The 16,517-nt window shown below is 45.6% G+C and overlaps 1 protein-coding gene across 1 annotated transcript in view; it reads right to left on the bottom strand.

Annotated features, from left to right (window-relative positions):
* The window catches only part of LOC114047247 (disabled homolog 2-interacting protein-like), a 52,026-nt gene that overhangs the window by 19,751 nt on the left and 15,758 nt on the right, over window positions 1-16,517 (bottom strand). Inside the window, exons 3-7 of the mRNA XM_027868029.1 lie at window positions 9,602-9,746; window positions 9,167-9,311; window positions 5,772-6,008; window positions 1,962-2,163; window positions 1,483-1,661 (exon numbers count right to left, since the gene is read on the bottom strand). Coding sequence (XP_027723830.1) covers window positions 1,483-1,661; window positions 1,962-2,163; window positions 5,772-6,008; window positions 9,167-9,311; window positions 9,602-9,746 — 908 coding nt within the window. The remainder of the gene's footprint in view (window positions 1-1,482; window positions 1,662-1,961; window positions 2,164-5,771; window positions 6,009-9,166; window positions 9,312-9,601; window positions 9,747-16,517) is intronic.

Genomic DNA, 16,517 nt, shown 5'->3' with positions numbered 1-16,517 from the left:
GCTGCCTCCTTGTTCGTGCAGACCTGGGTGTGGGACCAAGAGAACAGATGTGCTTCATGCTGGGGAAGGGCTCCACTTGCACACAATCTAATTGGCCTTCTGAGTGTCCCTCTCTGATACTGGGTATTGTGAAAATGACGGTGGAAGAGCTTGTTAACGTGCGGTCCTCCTTTCTCATTCTTTATCAAGATATTAACTAAAGCACAGAACACAGATCAGAGCAGACTCCCCCTTGAAGAGGAAGAAAGAAACACAGCGAAACCCAGTCAGAAGTGGGCAGAGGGAGACAGCTGGACCCTAAGAGACAAAACTCTCCTGTCTTTCTCTCCAGGAGCCAGGGAGAGTATGGCATCAAACTCATGTACTTCTGAGAACAGCTGAAACAGACACCAGTGAATCCTTGGGAGCATGAATTGCAGAGAGGGGAGAAAAGAAGAGAGAGAGAGGAGATAGCGTGTGTTCAGCAGGGAAGAAAGTATGGGAATGATTGTGTGCGTAGCCAACTACACAGAGGGGAGGCACCTACCCTACTCCCATACTTCTGCTCAAATGACCTCAAAATCCACTGTTAGAGATTAATTGCTTGGGGCTAACACTTTCCTGTCTGACAATTCTCTTGTAAAATAAAAATGCTTCTGGGAGAGGGTAGCAGGGTGAGGAGTTTATCAGTGACTAACACACTTTAGGACCTCATTAGTAATTAACACCTCTGTGCAAAGGAGCTGGTCAGAGCAATCATCAGGGCATGGCACTGAGGCAGGGAGAGATCTAAGGGCTAATTTTAAACTGGAACAACACCTCAGAAAACAGGCTTCAGGGGAGTAGTAGGGTGCCCCTGAGTGGGAAATGAATAGGGTGCCCTAAATAATGAGAGTGAGTGTATGAGTGTGCTTGAGTGTTTGTGTGTATGTGTGTCAAAAGGAGTATCTTTGTAGGTAAACATATCAGTCATAGATGTGGGGCTCTATGAAATGACTTTATCAAAATCTCCTTTTCCAGGAGTTCTACCAAATGCTGAGCCCCAGTCTCAGGTGACCCAAGGGGAAAGAAAGGAAAACAGGTCCAGTTCAGGGAGGGCTGGTGACTGCAGTAGAGACACAGCAGTGGCTGAAATGGATTATTGATGTTCTACTTAATCAATCAACAAGCATTTATTAAGCACCTCGTAGGCACTAGGCAGTGTATTAACTGCTTCCTAAAGCCATTCAGGAAGGGGTCCACAAAAGTCAAAGCTTTAAGGGACCTTAGAGATGCTTCAGTTCAATCCCCACATTTTGCAGATGAAAAAACTAAGGCTCAAAAGTGATTTGAACCAAGTTATACCCAGGCCATCTGACTCCAGACCTGGTGCCCTTTTCAGACTTCCCTCCTAAGCACAGAGCAGAAGAAGACCCCATGTGGGTCTGAGGCTGGATCTGGTCTTCCTCCCACCATCCTTTTGGCCCCAGTCTTGCCACCCAACTTATGTGCCAAGGTTCTTACCCAGACAGATCATTCTCAATCACCATCTTCTGCAGCCCTGCAGAGATGCTGCCCCCTGTACTTGGGGTAGAGGCTGCATGCTCAGCTGTCATTGACAATTGCACGCTGGCTGGATTGTTCAGGGCTGTGTTGACGTCCCTCAGGATCCGAGGCAGAGGCCCGAGCTTGGTGACCGTACTCTGCAGAGAGACGGTGAGACGCAGATATTACCTGCTGAGGAATGGACACAAAGAAGAGAGGGGCTCCCTGGGTCTTATCTGGTGGCCTTCCCCTTTCTCCTTTCACCGTAGTGGACTTCAGGGATCTGCTGTTCTCTTCTGTTTTAACATGCTATGTAGAAAAATCCTATCCAGCTCTAATATTCTCTGATCGAAAGTGTCTTCTGCTTCTAATGTTCTGCATTCTCTGACATTATAAGGCTCTTTTTTGATCTTTTCCTTCCTCCTCCTCCTCCCCCTTCCCACTCAGCCCTGTAGTACCTGCTCGAACTGAGAAATGACCTCCCAGAGCAGGGAATGCAAAGTGGAGAGTTCCCGCCCCAAGTCGATATAGCCCTCGAAGCCGGCTGTGTTTGAGATGGTCTCTGGGTTAGAGATCTCCAACAGGAACCGCTGCATGTTTGTCCACTCGTGTTCCAGAAACTGATTCATGAAGGACATGTATTCCTCCTTGCTGCCAAACCTGGCAAAACAGGGGTAGTATGAGCCCCTTGTGGGAGCCAAGCTAGACTCAGCCTAACATCAAGAGGCTGTCTCTTACTCTGTCTGGAGCCCGTCCTGCTGATATCCCATCCCGAAGACTGCATGGGAAGGAAAGGGATCGAAGCTAAACCCTAATGTGTTGCAATACACACTTTCTCAACTTAGAAGTTTGTCCATGAAGTCAGTGCTGTAATGGGAAGGGTGCTGGACTTAGAAGCAGGAGTCTCGGGTCTGAGTCTTGGCTCAGACCCTCATTAGCCCTGTGACCATGAGCAAGCCGAAGCACTGTACCTCTCTAATCCTCTACTGCCCCTTCCATCAAATGGGAATAACAATGATCTCAATGTCACAGGGTAGCTGTGTGTTACAGGGATGTAAGCTCTCATAGAAAGAACCCTGCTTCCTCTGATGCCTTAGTGTCCTCACTTCTGAGCCATCTAGATGCAGGGGGAGAGGCTATTTCAGGTGATGCTTTTGGAAGGCTCTATGGAGGAAGAAGCTTGTTGCCAAGCTGCAGGGTGATGAAGTTTTTGGCTGCAATAACTCTTAAAAACAAAAAAAAAAAACAACCATCTGCTTTGTTACAGGAGGGCTACAAGTTGAGTCGATAGAGGGAGTATTCAAATCAACAAAATTAAATAAACTTGCAGTATTATGTGACTATAGTATGATGCTTAAACCTCATCACCCCCTTCTTTTTCTTCCTTCTTCTGCAAGAATCCCATTTGGAAAGAACAGAAGGAACTTAATAGCGACCTGAAGCAATGGCTGTCTTTTTTTGGGAAGAGGGAAGGCTAGGGAACAAGAATTTATTAAGCGCCTACTATGTTCCAGGTACTGTGTTAAGTGCTTTACAAATATGATCTCATTTGACCCTCAAAACAACGTTGTGATATGTAGCTTGTTATCCTAACTTTACATTTGAGGAAACTGAGGCAGACTTGCCCAGGGTCACACAACTAGTATGTGAAGCCAGATCTGACCTCAGGTCCTCCTCACTGCAGGTCCAGGGGGTCTATCCACTGTGACCTGTGACCAAGTCACATCAACTCACAACCGCTTGTGTGGAAAGGCTTTGCTATTTGTCCCTGGCTGGTCTCCTCCTGCTCCCTAAATGTGGGTCCAAGCCATCATTCCTTGCAATTGGTCAGTGTGCAAACTCACCGCAAGACCAGTTTGACTTAACCAAATGTGATCAGGAAGACAAAACTGAGAAGAGTTTGATATTATCTGCTACTTTGAAATAGTCAATGTTGGGAAGCGGGGTGGAGGGAAAAAGAGCACTGGATTTCGGGTCAGGAGACTTGGGTTTGAATCCCTGATATGTCATTTACTAGCAGCCTGACCCTGGACAAATCACTTTCCCTCTGTAGGCCTCAGTTTCTTCCTCTGCACGACGAGAGTTGGAATAGATAATCTCTAAGCTCACCGTCAGTTCTTGATCCTATGGCCTCCGAGTATCCATGGTTTGGACTCATCCACAACACTGTTCCTTTCTAATATCACTGCTAATTAAGCATTGGCTTATGAGTGAATGTGGGGAAATGTAGCTAGCATGCATGAACGACCTCTTGGGCAGGTCCCAAAGGAACAGATTCATTCTCTCCCTTCTCTCCACACCAACGTGGGCCCTGGTATTATGTCGGCAAAAGCCACCCTAAGTCCTGTCAAAGTGCCTCATGGTTCAGGGCCTTACTTTACTCATTCCTCCTGATGACATCATGGGACATCGTAGCCAGCACACACAGAAAGGAGAGCCAGATAACCCCTCAAGGGCATGCTCTGGCATCCTGGGAGGGGCAGGGAGTGCAATGGAGTTTGGCTCCAAAGGTTCTTGGAGTTGTACTTCCTTCCATTGTCACTTTAGGAAACTTTGGAGACCAGGCCTAGCCTAAGAGCCATGAATGAGAAGAACGTGTCTGGGCTGTGAGGGGCAGCCCTTTCAATGACTTGTGTTCTCCCCCTATTTTCCCAGTGAACTGTTGGGGAAAATAATCGCTTTGGGGCTCCTACAAGTAGGACGCTGCTCTTGCTTCTCACAGAGGGTCTCCCACCACCCTGGGCCTGGACTTTCTAAATAGACAATGTCCATAGCCCTTCTGCAAAGCCCAGAGCATACATTTGGGGTAGACAGAAAAGAAACAGAAGCACTGAATTTGAAGCCAAAGAAATGGAGACCTCATGTGAGTGTTGCCATACATGACCTGTGTGACCTTGGATAAGTCACTTCCTCCTCACTAAACCACAATTTTCTCCTCAGTAAAATGATGATAATTCCTGCCATGCCTCCCTCACAGGGTTTTTCTAAGGCTCACAGATGACACAAAAATTTTATAAAAATGGGAGCTATGACTGCTGATCTCCTTGCTGTCTCTAAAACATACATATTAAGCTCATTCTTATCTTGGTTCAGGCAGCTCTCCAGGATCACATGACTTGAGATGCCCTCTCCACAGATCTAGCTCTTTCTCTCCCTGGAAGTTAAGACTCATCTCCTCCATGAAGCTTTCCCTGACTACTCCAGGCTATGGCCATCACCTCGACTGAACTGCTCTAACACCTGCTGACTATACCGCCCAACTGCCACTTAGCCAACACTGTGATTTATGATCATTAAGAGTAAATGCTCCTATTTCCAAAGCTCATTCAAGTTTACATGATGCTTTCTTCCCAGCAAACATGTGCTGAGTCCTGACAGCAGATGTCCTTGAAGACACCGACCCCCCCTCAGACTCATGGAGGAGAAAGTGAAACTCAGAAGGGGTTTGCAAGGTTATAGAGTTTATAAGTGGCTGAATCAGGACACAAAGATCATGATGAGGTAGTGAGGAAGCCATTCTGCAACTATCAGACACTACAGAAAATTGAGTGGTTACTGATTGCCAAGAGATTTAGTATCATTTTCCCCTCTGAAAAATGAAGATAGCAATGTTTGCACTCCTGACCTCCCGGGGTATAGTAAGGATAGGAGAGAGGAGAGGAGAGGATGGGAGAGGACAGGACAAGACAGAACTGGACAGGATAGGAACCAGACCAGTGACTTCACTGGCATGAGGAATTCCTGGATGAGAAAACTCTCTCAAATCCAGCTGCATATACTTAACTAAGCTGTGTGACCCTGGGCAAGGCACTTAACCTCTGTCTGTCTCAGTTTCCACAATTGTCATATGGGTATAATAATAGTCCTTTGCACAGTGCTAAGTAAGTGCTCCTTCCCTTTTTCCTTCCTTGTTTTCTCCTTTCCTCCCCACTTAAAGAGTTGCCGAGGGCATGGAAGGTTACCTGACTTGCCCAGGGAACACAGTCAGACCTTGTGAGAGACAGGATTTGATTCCAGATCATCCTGGCTCTGCAGCTCAATCCTCTACTTCAGACTGCCTGTTACTGTGAAAAGAGCCTACCCTCAAACTGTCAGGGGCTGCAGAGACGGGAGCTATCATTATCAGTGGTGTTGATAATAACACAATGGTAGCAGGAGCTCTTTCTTGGGTTCCCATGAAGGGAGAGATAAAGGGTGTGTGTGTGCGCGCGTGCCCATGCACACACGCATACCTATGCTTATCTGTTACAGGGGGAGATTCTACTCACTTGGCAAAGTTGGCCAGGTTCTGAGTGACCTTGGCGATAAGGGTCAGTGTTCGAGCTGTCCGGTCGTCTGGGTACTCCTGGAGCAGGCTGAAGAGGGAAGGGGACATGATGGCAGGGCAGAGGAAACGCAGGAAGAGGGAAGCACTGATGAGGCGCTCACTGATGTCTGGCCGGCCCCGGTTACTACATTCCTGCCTCCAGGAGGCAAAGACTTCCTTCAGCTCCCGGGGGAAGACACTGTGGGGAAAAGAAAGGGAGCCCCGAGGATTACCCTTGGCTGAACTTCAGAGGTGGCATCAACCCACAGGCCGCCTGCCACTGAAAGGAGCCCTGAACATGGATTTAAAAGATCTGGGTTCTAGTAGCAGCTCCTTTACTAACTAGCTGTGTGATCTTGGGAAAGTCCTTTTCTAAACCTCAACTCCCTCATCTGCAGAGTGGGAATACTACTTTCCTGATGACAAGTGCTACAGAAACATGAGCTGAACTCTCACCTCACCTCTCAGGCCTCCTTCCTATCCAAATGGTGCCTGGGCCTGGCAAACAGCAATGAAACCTAAACAAAGCCTTCTGGTGTCTTGGATACCGCTTCACTTTGTCAAAACAAATACTCATCCCTGAAACACCCTGTCACGGAATCATCAGGCCACATGACATGGCCCCGTTCCCTGAGAACAACCTCAGCTCTCCAAAGAGCTCCAGTGTAGCCATGAGACTCTTCAGCTTAAGGGCCAGTTAGGAGACAAGCCTGGTTTGGGGCAGAGGGTTCTTGGTGAGGAGGAACAGAGGATAAGGCTGGAGAGGTAGAGAGTCCAGCAAGATAGAAAGGGAGTCTAACTGGGAGTCAGGAGACCTTGGTTCAAATCTTGGCTCTGACACATCCATTATATAACCTTGGGCAGTGCATATGGCCTCCCTTTCTGGGTCTCAGTTTCCTTTTCTGTAAAGTGAGGAGACTGAATTAGATAATCCTTAAATTCCCTTTCCTTTTTCACTTTCTTTATTCTAAAGTGACTTCATGTTCTATCATTCTTGGTTCTAAGGTCCCTCCCAGTTCCAACACTGTGTTCTAAGGTTGTTTCTAGTTCCAAAATTCTATGGATTAATGGACCTTCTAACACAATTTTCGGTGATCTATGTGCTAACACTGTGTACTCTAACATCCCTTCTAGCTCTGCCATTCTATGGTCTCTTTTATATCCTTTTACATGCTAAGGTCCCTTCCGGCTCTGAGGATTTAGGTTGGGGCCAGATTGTCAAAGGCATTAAATGTTAGATGAAGGAGTTTGGATTCAGGTAGTGGGTAATAGAGAATAATGAAAGTTTACTTATTGATCCACACCTCCAGAATATTTATTTAGCAGTCCTTAATCCTCACAAAGAGATAGGCTGCCAGATCTGACTCAGGAGTTGCCCCCACAAACAGGAACACCCCCCCTCATCTTCCGTCCAGTAGGGTTAGCCTGGCTTTTGTGCTGCCCCATTCCACTTGCCTCTGAGCCCCCTGCTTAGAGCTTGCATGGGTCTTAAAACCTGTCAGAACTAATCTGGGTGCATCAGCAGGGAGAAGTTCTCCTTCCCATAGGGTCCTGGGAAACATCACTCTCCTCTGGGCTTTGAAGAGAGGAGGCAGTAATTGTTTTAACAAATCCCAGCATTGCTTTGTGTAGGGCCTGGGCCTATCATTCATCACACAACTTTCTTCTGGGAACCAGCAGCAGCTTGCTGAAATTCTGCTTACACTGAAACTTTCCAGATGTCCAAATCATGCCCTAATTATAACAATTTTTGGTTATTGTACAGCTTTCCAGCTCTCCCTCCCATAGCCCCGACCAGCCTGCAGACTCCACTGTTCTATATAAAGCCTGGACTGATCTTTACCTTATCTTGCCTGTTCCACCAATCCCAGGCTTCCACCTGCTGGCTCCCATTACTTATTCCCTAGGAAAGGTGAATGAGGAGGAGGAAGAAAACACTGACTGCCTAACTACAAACCCTCTCCTTTTCCTCCAACCAAGAGGCTGGATTCAATGCTTCAACACTCATTAGATCCTCAGCATTGAATAAGAGGGATCTGTAAATAAGCTAGAAACTATCCCTGCCTTCAAAGAGCTTCCAGAAGGGTTGTATTGTAAAGGAGTAAAAGCCCTGGCCTGGGGTCTAAGCCCAGCTCCACTTTACCAGCTGAACAAGAGGCTAAGTTGTTTCTTTGGACCTCAAGGAAAACGAAAGGGTTGGAATAGGTGACCTCTCTCATCCCTTCTAGCTCTGACCCTCTATAGCTGGGGGGGAGGAGGAAAGTCCCAAGAAGCTTGACAAGGAGGGATATTTGCTGAAATCAGTCTCTTTATTTTATTTCTTATGTGAATAAGTGTGATAAACTTTAGGACTTATTTGCTTTCACCTTGAAAAGTCTCTTTTATTTAGGTCTATATGCATGGTAAACTCTAAAAAGTATTCCTTTCATACTGAATAAGGAGTGTGGGAAGGGTTACTGAAAGTTAAGGGATACAGGCACCAAAAAAGGTTATGAACCTCTAAAGTTCAGTCCCTTTGAGCCCTTCTGAGCTCTACAATGACATAATTTAAAGTAGCAGTCGGGTGTGGTGGCACATGGCTGTAATCCCAGCTACATGGGAGGCTAAGGCTAGAGGAGCTCTGGAGTTTGGGAGTTCTGAGCTACAATGGCTTGTGCTGGGTGCCTGCACCAAGTTAAGCGTATTGATACCATATTAATGGTGAGCCCCCTAGGAGGAAGGAGCCATCGGGCTGCCTGAGAAGGGTTGAACCCACCCAGGTCAGAAATATAGCAGATCACAGCTCCTCCATCAATCAGCAGTGGCATCAGGCCCATGAATAGCCTGGGCAAGGAAGGGACACCTAGTCTTAAACAAATAAATATGTCTAGTAATAGTGGGATAAGACACATACCTAGTAAATGCAGCAGTGATAACAACAGTTGATATTTAGCCATTGCTTTCTCTATTACAAAGTGTTTTAAAACCTATTATAATATTTCACCCTCACAGCCAATGTGATGTGACCTACAAATTGGAGGGAGCAGGGGACGGTGTGAATAACTTGATAAACCATTCAGTGTTATAGGAATGGGCATGTGGATGTGGGAGTGAATGAGGAGATGCTCTTTCTACCATAGTCAGGAAGCTCCCCCTTCTCTGCCTTCCCAGGTGACCTCCACTGCAGCCCCAAGGAAGTCAAGGGGGAGGGGGGCCTGCTGATGGGGGTAAGGGCAGTGGTAGGGTAGGGGGCAGAAGTGTCCAGGCAGGGAGTAGTGGGTGGGGGGAGTTGCAGGGAGGGAGCAGCATGTGGTTGGGGGTGGTGCAGCAGTACATAGCTGGGGCAATAAGGTGGAGGGTAGCACAGGGCACACTGACCAGTAGGAGTTGATGATCTTGCAGAATGCCAGCTCACAGCACATCTTCAAGTTACTCTGGTGCTCGGGGAGGTCTGAGGATGAGCACTTGCTGGGGTCCACCTCGCAGTTCTCATCTGACTCATACAAAGCTTTGATAAACTCACCTGAAAAGAAATGTCCCCACCATGGGCAGGTGGTGTGAGGTCCCCTGGGCTGTGTGGGAGGGCAGCCTCAGGTAACAATATCATTGAATTTGAGGTGTGGTGGGGGAAAGGGTCTTCCCTCTTAGAATAAGAGTCACCAGAGAGCGAAGGCTCTGTCTCCCTCTTACACCAGGGGCTTCTTCAGAGTACGAGCCAGGATTCATCCTCCCCCACCCCATTCTGGATGTTCCTTTAGGTCTCACACAGCCCTCCTCCCCCCCATCCCTGGCTCCATGTCCAGTGACACCAACCTAAGGCATCCTGCAGGTACTTCTGGCCCACCAGCTTAAGATATTCCTCAATGGCCTTGGTGGCTAAAGTGTTCTCTCGGAAGATGAGGTGTTCATTCTCCCCACAGCGGTCCACCTCGGACATCATCAGGTCTGTGAGGAAGTCCTGCAGAGGGGAGTGAATTGGGGGCCTGAGGGAGCACATTCTGTGGAGGGGTCCTTGTCCTGGTGGGAAGTAGACAGGGCTTTTCCTGTCTAACAGTAGGGCTTCTCTTCTTACCCCAACAAAGCAGATTCCTACTGTGAACCAAGATCCTTCCAGATCCCTATTAGGGTTAGAAGTGGAGTTCAAGTCTCCGGCAACACAGTATAGTGAGAGGTATGGGATCCAGAGGCCTGAGTGCGTACCTCAACTGAAACACTTACTGCCTGGGTGGCCATGGACCAGTCACTTAACTTCTTTAGGGGTCCAGCTAATGCAAAATGAGGACAAAAATATCTGCTCTACCTATTTCAGGGATATTATAAGGCAAATGTTCATCAATCTTAAAGCAGAATACCAACATGAGTTAGTCCGTGTCACCACTACCTAAAAGTGTGATAAGGGAGATGGGGACCCAACTTTTGGCCTCTGGCCACCCCCATTTCTGCCCAGTTTCCCAGGATTTGGCCTCTCTTGACTTTGGGCAGAGGAATATTATGTTCAATGAGGGAAAAGAAGGCAATCTGGAACCAAGTCAGACCCTCTCAGGTTCTCCCCCTCAACAGCATCTTCCTATTTTAGTTTGAACCAAGATCTAACATCTTCCTGTTCTAGTCTGAACCAAGATCATAGGATTTAGAACTGATAGGGACCTTAGAGGTTAGCTAGTCCAACATCTTTATTTCACAAATGAGGAAACTGAGGCCCAGAGAGGCTAAGTAACTTGCTCAAGGTCACATTGTCAGTAAATAGCAGTGTTGATCTTTGAACCCAGGTCCTCTGATCCCAAATCCTGTCTCCCCAAGGAAGGAAAAAAAAAATTCCTTGCAGGGACCAGAGCCGAACCAGTCCCCATCTAATCTTTGATATGCACATGCTCGAGCTCACTCAGCTTTGACCCAACTGGTATGTGTACAGTAAATAGGTTTAAACTACAAGCAAGAAGACTGTGTCCCCTTCCTCTCCCGACAGAACTCTAGACGTTCTCAAGCCAGGTCTTCCGCTGCGGCTGCCTCTGCCAGGTGGCTTCTAAGTTCACAAGTCTGATTTCTGAGAATTTTAGAGGCCAACGTCCCCTTTAGCCCCAATGCCGGCTGAAGTCTCAGAGAGCCTCTGAGAATTTGGGTTCTACTGAGGAGAGGTGGCAGCTAAAGTTGCTGAGATGCCTCTCCCTGCTTTTCTGGTCCTTATCTAGTCAAACTCAGCTACAGGGCAATGGTCTTCCTACTTTGCTCTAAGCCAAGACTGTTCCAAGGGAATGGCTTCCAAGAGTAGGGATTTGGGGGAGACTGGGGAAGTACAAGGGAGGATATGTGAAGGAGAGACATGGAGACTCAAGAGAGCCATGATAGCTTTCTACTCAGCACTTAATACAGTGCCTTGCACATAGTAGGCGCTTAAATGTTTGTTGATTGATTACAAATATTTGAAGGGCTGTCATATGGAAGAAGAAATAGACTTCTTTAGCTTAGCCCAAGAGGGCAGAACTAGGATCAATAGGTAGAAGTTACAGGGAAGCAGATTCTGTCTCAAATTTTTAAGGAACAACTTAATCAGAACTATTCTGAAATGTTGCCTGGATAGGTAATGACCTCCTCATCACTGGCAGTATTCAAGCAGAGGGGGGAATGGTCATCTGCTGTGGATGCTGGAGAGGGGATTACTACATGGAGTATAGAGTTGGGTTTGACAGCCTTTAAAAAAGTCTTTTCCAACTCTATTCTAAAATTTTAAGATTCAGAGAATTTGGGAATTCTAGGATTCTAAGATTAGAGGATTCTTGATTCTATGGCTGCCCAGGAAAACAACCCAGCCATGTGGTAGCACCAGGGAGAGCCGCCTTCGCTTTCTTAGAAGGACTGAACTTTGTGCTTTTGTGTTTTTCACGACAGAGAATAAATCGCTGTTGTCAGATCCCCTTCACAGCAAGTTTCTGGGGGAAACACCAAGAGGGAAAAACCTCCCTTCAGCAGGAGAGGCTTAGAAAAGAAACCCACCAACACCCATCTATTCAGAGCTGCCTATAAAATCCCTGTGGGAACAAAGCCCCCCTTCCTCCTCCTTTCACTCCCACAATTAGCTCTCCTGGTTTCTGGGTATAAGAGGGGTGGGGGGTGTGTGGAGTTTCCTTAAAAGAGAGACAGAAACTGGTAACAAGGAAAGCCTTCTAGCAACTTGGGAGAGAGTGGGGAAGAAATAGGAATGGGATGAGAGAAGATGGATATATTGAACAGAACAGGAGTGAGGAGGGTAGCAAGAAGAAAGTAGTGGGAGAAAGGGGAAAAGAGATGATGAAGACAGAGAAAGAAAGATAAAAAAGAGACAGAGAAAGAAGGAAAGTGACTTGTCCAAAGTAAATCAGGTTTATCCTCCCAACTCCCAGACTGGTGTGCTTTATAAATTTGGCTCTGTTTCTCTAAGTCTCTTCACAAAACTAATCAATCAACAAACTTTTATTAAGTACTTACTACGTGCCAGGCACTGGGATACCAATATAAAAATGAGACAGTCCCTGTCCTCAAGGAAAGTCTGGAAGGGACCTTAGGAGATCATCTAGCCCAATCTCATTTTGAAGATGGAAAACTAATGGATTGGAAAATATGACAAAACATAAGCTCTTTATAAGAACAGGTAACACATACATATGTATATGTACACACACACACACACATACACACATACAATCTTTTTTGCCTTTACTTCCCCAGACTAGAGCTTAGCACATTACAGGGCAATTTCACGTGCTTAATAAATGCATGGGAAAAATGGCAAATGTTGGAGGGGCTGTGGAAAGATAGGTGCACTGATACATTGTTGATGGAGCTATTCCTTCTAGAAAAAACTGTACTAAAAAAGTCACTAAATGGAAAAAAAGCTTATTGACCCAGCAATACTATTACTAGGCATATACCTCAAGGATATCAAAGAGAGGGAAAGGAAAGGTCCCCTATAAACAAAAATATGTACATGAGCACTTTTTGCCGTAACAAGGAATGGGATGGGAAATGGATACTGGTCACCTGGGGAATGACTAGACTGACTGGCATTTGAATGTAATGGGGTAAGTGATTTCACCATATGAAACTATGACTATGAAGAATTCAGAAAAACTGGGAAGGACTTGTCTGAACTGATTCACAGTGAAGTAAGAAGAACCAGGAGGATAATTTACATGATGTCCACAATAATGTAAAGGAAAATAACACTGAAAGACTTCAAAATTCCAATCAGTTCAATGATCTACTTTGACAAAAGTAGACTGATTGTGAAGCACAGTCAGTAGGCTATAGGGACAGACTGAGGTACAGATATGGCCAATGTATCCATTTGTTTTGCAGGGTTGTACTTATTTGTTATAAGGAATGATATTTAATAATATTTGTTATATGATGTATTATAATACATGATATTATATAACATTTAAAGAATAGGAAAACTGGTTTGCCTTCTGAATTTAAGGTTTTAGGATTTGAAGTCTATGGTTGATAAGCAGTCATTCTGTAGCTATACTGTTGAAACTCATGCCTTCAAATAAATATGAATACATGCACATATATATGTATATATACATACATATACATATATATACACACACACACATGTGTACATATACACATAACACATACACACACCCCTTTCATAGTGGAGCTCCGGCTTTCTGTGGCTGAGTGAACCCAGGTGTGAGGGATTCCCCCCTAGGAAATATTTCTCAAGACACCTTACTCTCCTTCTATAATTACATTGCATGGGGGCCAGCATCAGCGCTGCCTTCATCTCCCTGGACTTACTAGACAGATTGAGACAGTTCCATAGGGATCCTATTCTATGAAAAACAACATCTCTGACAATCCCTGAGACTCCAATCTTTTCTAATTCCAGGCCAAACTCACTTTCAGAAAACATGAAATACCCAAATCCAGATGGTCCAAACAGTATGGCAGAAGGACCTCTCCCTTTACAGAAAGCCCTGTCAATTCAATCCACAGAATCCCAGGAGAGAAGGGCTCCTTATCAGGGATGCAATAGAAGATTCCTGCCCTAGGTGGGAGTTTGGACCAGACAACTTCTTGGGTCTCTTCAATTCTAAGAATTTAAGTACAGTACAGGGGGAAAGTACCAACCTGGCAGTCGGGAGACCTAGGTTCCAATAATGACTTGGAAGCTAAATTATTGTGTGACCTTGGGATAATGTCGGTGCTTCAGTTTCCTCATCTGTAAAAAATAGTATGGGGTCTCTGAGTTCTCTTTCAGTTCTGACATTCCATGGACACCAGTCCCTTCAAGCTCTAAGGTTCTATCATCCCATCTATGACTACAGATAGGTTCCAGTCCCTGCTCTGTCACTAACTAAAATGTATCATCTTGGGAAAGTCACTTTCCTTCCCTGGGGCAGGTTCCCTAAGGTTCTTTCTGGTTGGGGACATTTTGTGTTCTAAGGGCTCTTCCAACTCTGACATTTCAGAGTGACGTGAAGGGACTTTAAAGAAGCAGAGACAGAGTGACATTGTAAAAACAACATTAGACTGAGGATGATAAAAGGCAGATAAAACCTTTCCCTGCTTCCACCTGGGGGTTTCCCTACAGGGTGGGCATTGATCCTTGACAGTAAGGCCAAGGCATGGTTCTCTCTGTCTATCCTCAGTCCTTCCTTTCTCATTGAAGGCTGAGTCCTTCTTCCTACTGACTTGCCCCAGACATCAGCACTGTGTATATCAAAGCTGGCTTCCCCAAAGGGCCCTCACTCGGAGCAATACCCTCTTTCTCCCTCTCCAACTCTGCCACTGCTACTTAAAGGATCCAAATTAATTTTCATGAGTGCTGTAACAGAATTAAACCCTTGGGCTGAGCCCTGGAAGGCCAAGAAGCTCCATGCAGGTGGATTGGTTGGTGTTTTATAGCTTGGTCGTGGCAACTGAAATGTTGGTCTGATAACGGCGACCCTGACACAGCCATAACTCTGGGGGTAGCCCAGAGGAATCTTGTCAGGGTGGTAGAAGTAAAAGGCTGGCTCTTGGGTATCACAAAATTGTAGGTTTTTTTTTTTTAAACTGAGAGAAGCTTTAGAACAGAGAATGCTAGAATACAGTGTTAAAATTTTAAAGGATTGTAGAGATAGTCTAACTGACTCATTTTATGTATGAGGATACTGAGGCATCACGAGGGGCAGTGACTTCCCCAAGGTCACAAAGCTAGTAAATGGTAGAGCCGGGACTACACCCTGGGTCTCCTGACTCTCGGTCCAGGGCTCTGCTGGGAGATCTCTTAAGACAGAATAAGCCAGGCATAAAAGTCCCTTTCTATCCCTCCTACCATCAACATACAAATTTACATGCAAATGCAAAAATATCCTTGACCTAGAAACAAAAATATATGTTTACCTTTGTAATTAAATGTGTATCTCAGATATAATGCCTTGAGCCATAGACCTTATCCTCCCTTTTTCTTAAAGCTCAGGGCTTTCTTTGAAAGTTGTTCTCCCTATGCCATTCCCCCCAACACACACACACACACGCACACATGCACCACATATATTTTCCTAGAAGCCATATAGATCCCCTAAATGGACTTAATGGGTGGTGCTTACAGGGCTACTCAATGGGGAGAAAGGATTCCCCCGACATTCTCTTTGGGTGACCATTTCTACTCTGGTCATTGAGGAGTTGAGCCTCTTAGGAATCTATTTCTTATCTGTTTCTTCCCCTTTTAAGGTAGAGGAAAAAAAATCTATTTGAGAACTCATATTCACAAAAGGTCATTAAACCTGTCCAAAGCAGTCTGGTGCAGTGGAAATACTACTGGTTTTAGAATCAGAAGACCTGGGTTTGAGTCTTGGCACTGTTATTTGTTAGTTGTGTGACTTTGGGAAAGCCGCTTCTCCTAGAACTGCTATTTGCTCATCTATACAATGAGAGGGCAGATTCAATCTTATCACTAACGTCTTGGACCATCAACAAGGCTTTGGGGAAGGAATACTAGATTTGAAGTTGGAAGGAACCTAACAGACATCAATGTCTTAATTTTTTTGAGGGAGGGAGGGAGGGAGGTGGAGACTTGTGATTTGATTAGTGTAGGGAACTACTGTGGTAGTGAGGATAAAGCCCAGCAACTAGCCAGCAATTTACGGTCTTAGAGAGTTCCCTGGGGTACCAAAAGGTGAAGTGACTTACCCAGAGTCACATGCCAGTAATAGTTGAAGATCAGGACTCAAACCCAGGTGTGACTTCACAGCTATCTCTTGCCTCTGCTCTACGCTAATAATACCCCTCTCTCCTGATTTTATAAATGAAGAATTGACACTCAGAGAGGCAAATGACCTGCCCAAGATCTTACATACAGCTGATACTAGCAAAGCAGAAACAGGAGCAATCATTTCCAAAAAGGAAAGTTTGACATTTCAACCTCCACAGTAGCTTTGCCTTACTGATAGCATCAAGGAAAACATACTGCCTGGAGCATTAGCATAGGGAATGAATGACTGTGACCTTCTTATGAGCTCAGGCAGGCAGAACACCAGGATCACACTCTTCACTTCTTATCCCACAGCAAGCATTAGTTATGCCTCTCTACCAGAAATGATAGCGGGTGTAAAGAGTGAAAAAAGCTTTTTGAGGGATGTTCTGGTAGTGATTTATCCTATGAGCTGCATAGTCCAAAGGCTGATTCTTCCAGGTCCATCAATCACATCTATTCAATGTGCTATTGTGGTTTTGAAAGGGAAATGAGGCTTTTTTTTTT

Source organism: Vombatus ursinus, unplaced genomic scaffold (genome assembly GCF_900497805.2).
Source record: "Vombatus ursinus unplaced genomic scaffold, bare-nosed wombat genome assembly UNPS02014786.1, whole genome shotgun sequence".
NCBI classification, from domain to species: Eukaryota; Metazoa; Chordata; class Mammalia; order Diprotodontia; family Vombatidae; genus Vombatus; species Vombatus ursinus.
This window is presented reverse-complemented; position numbering and strand designations above follow the sequence as displayed.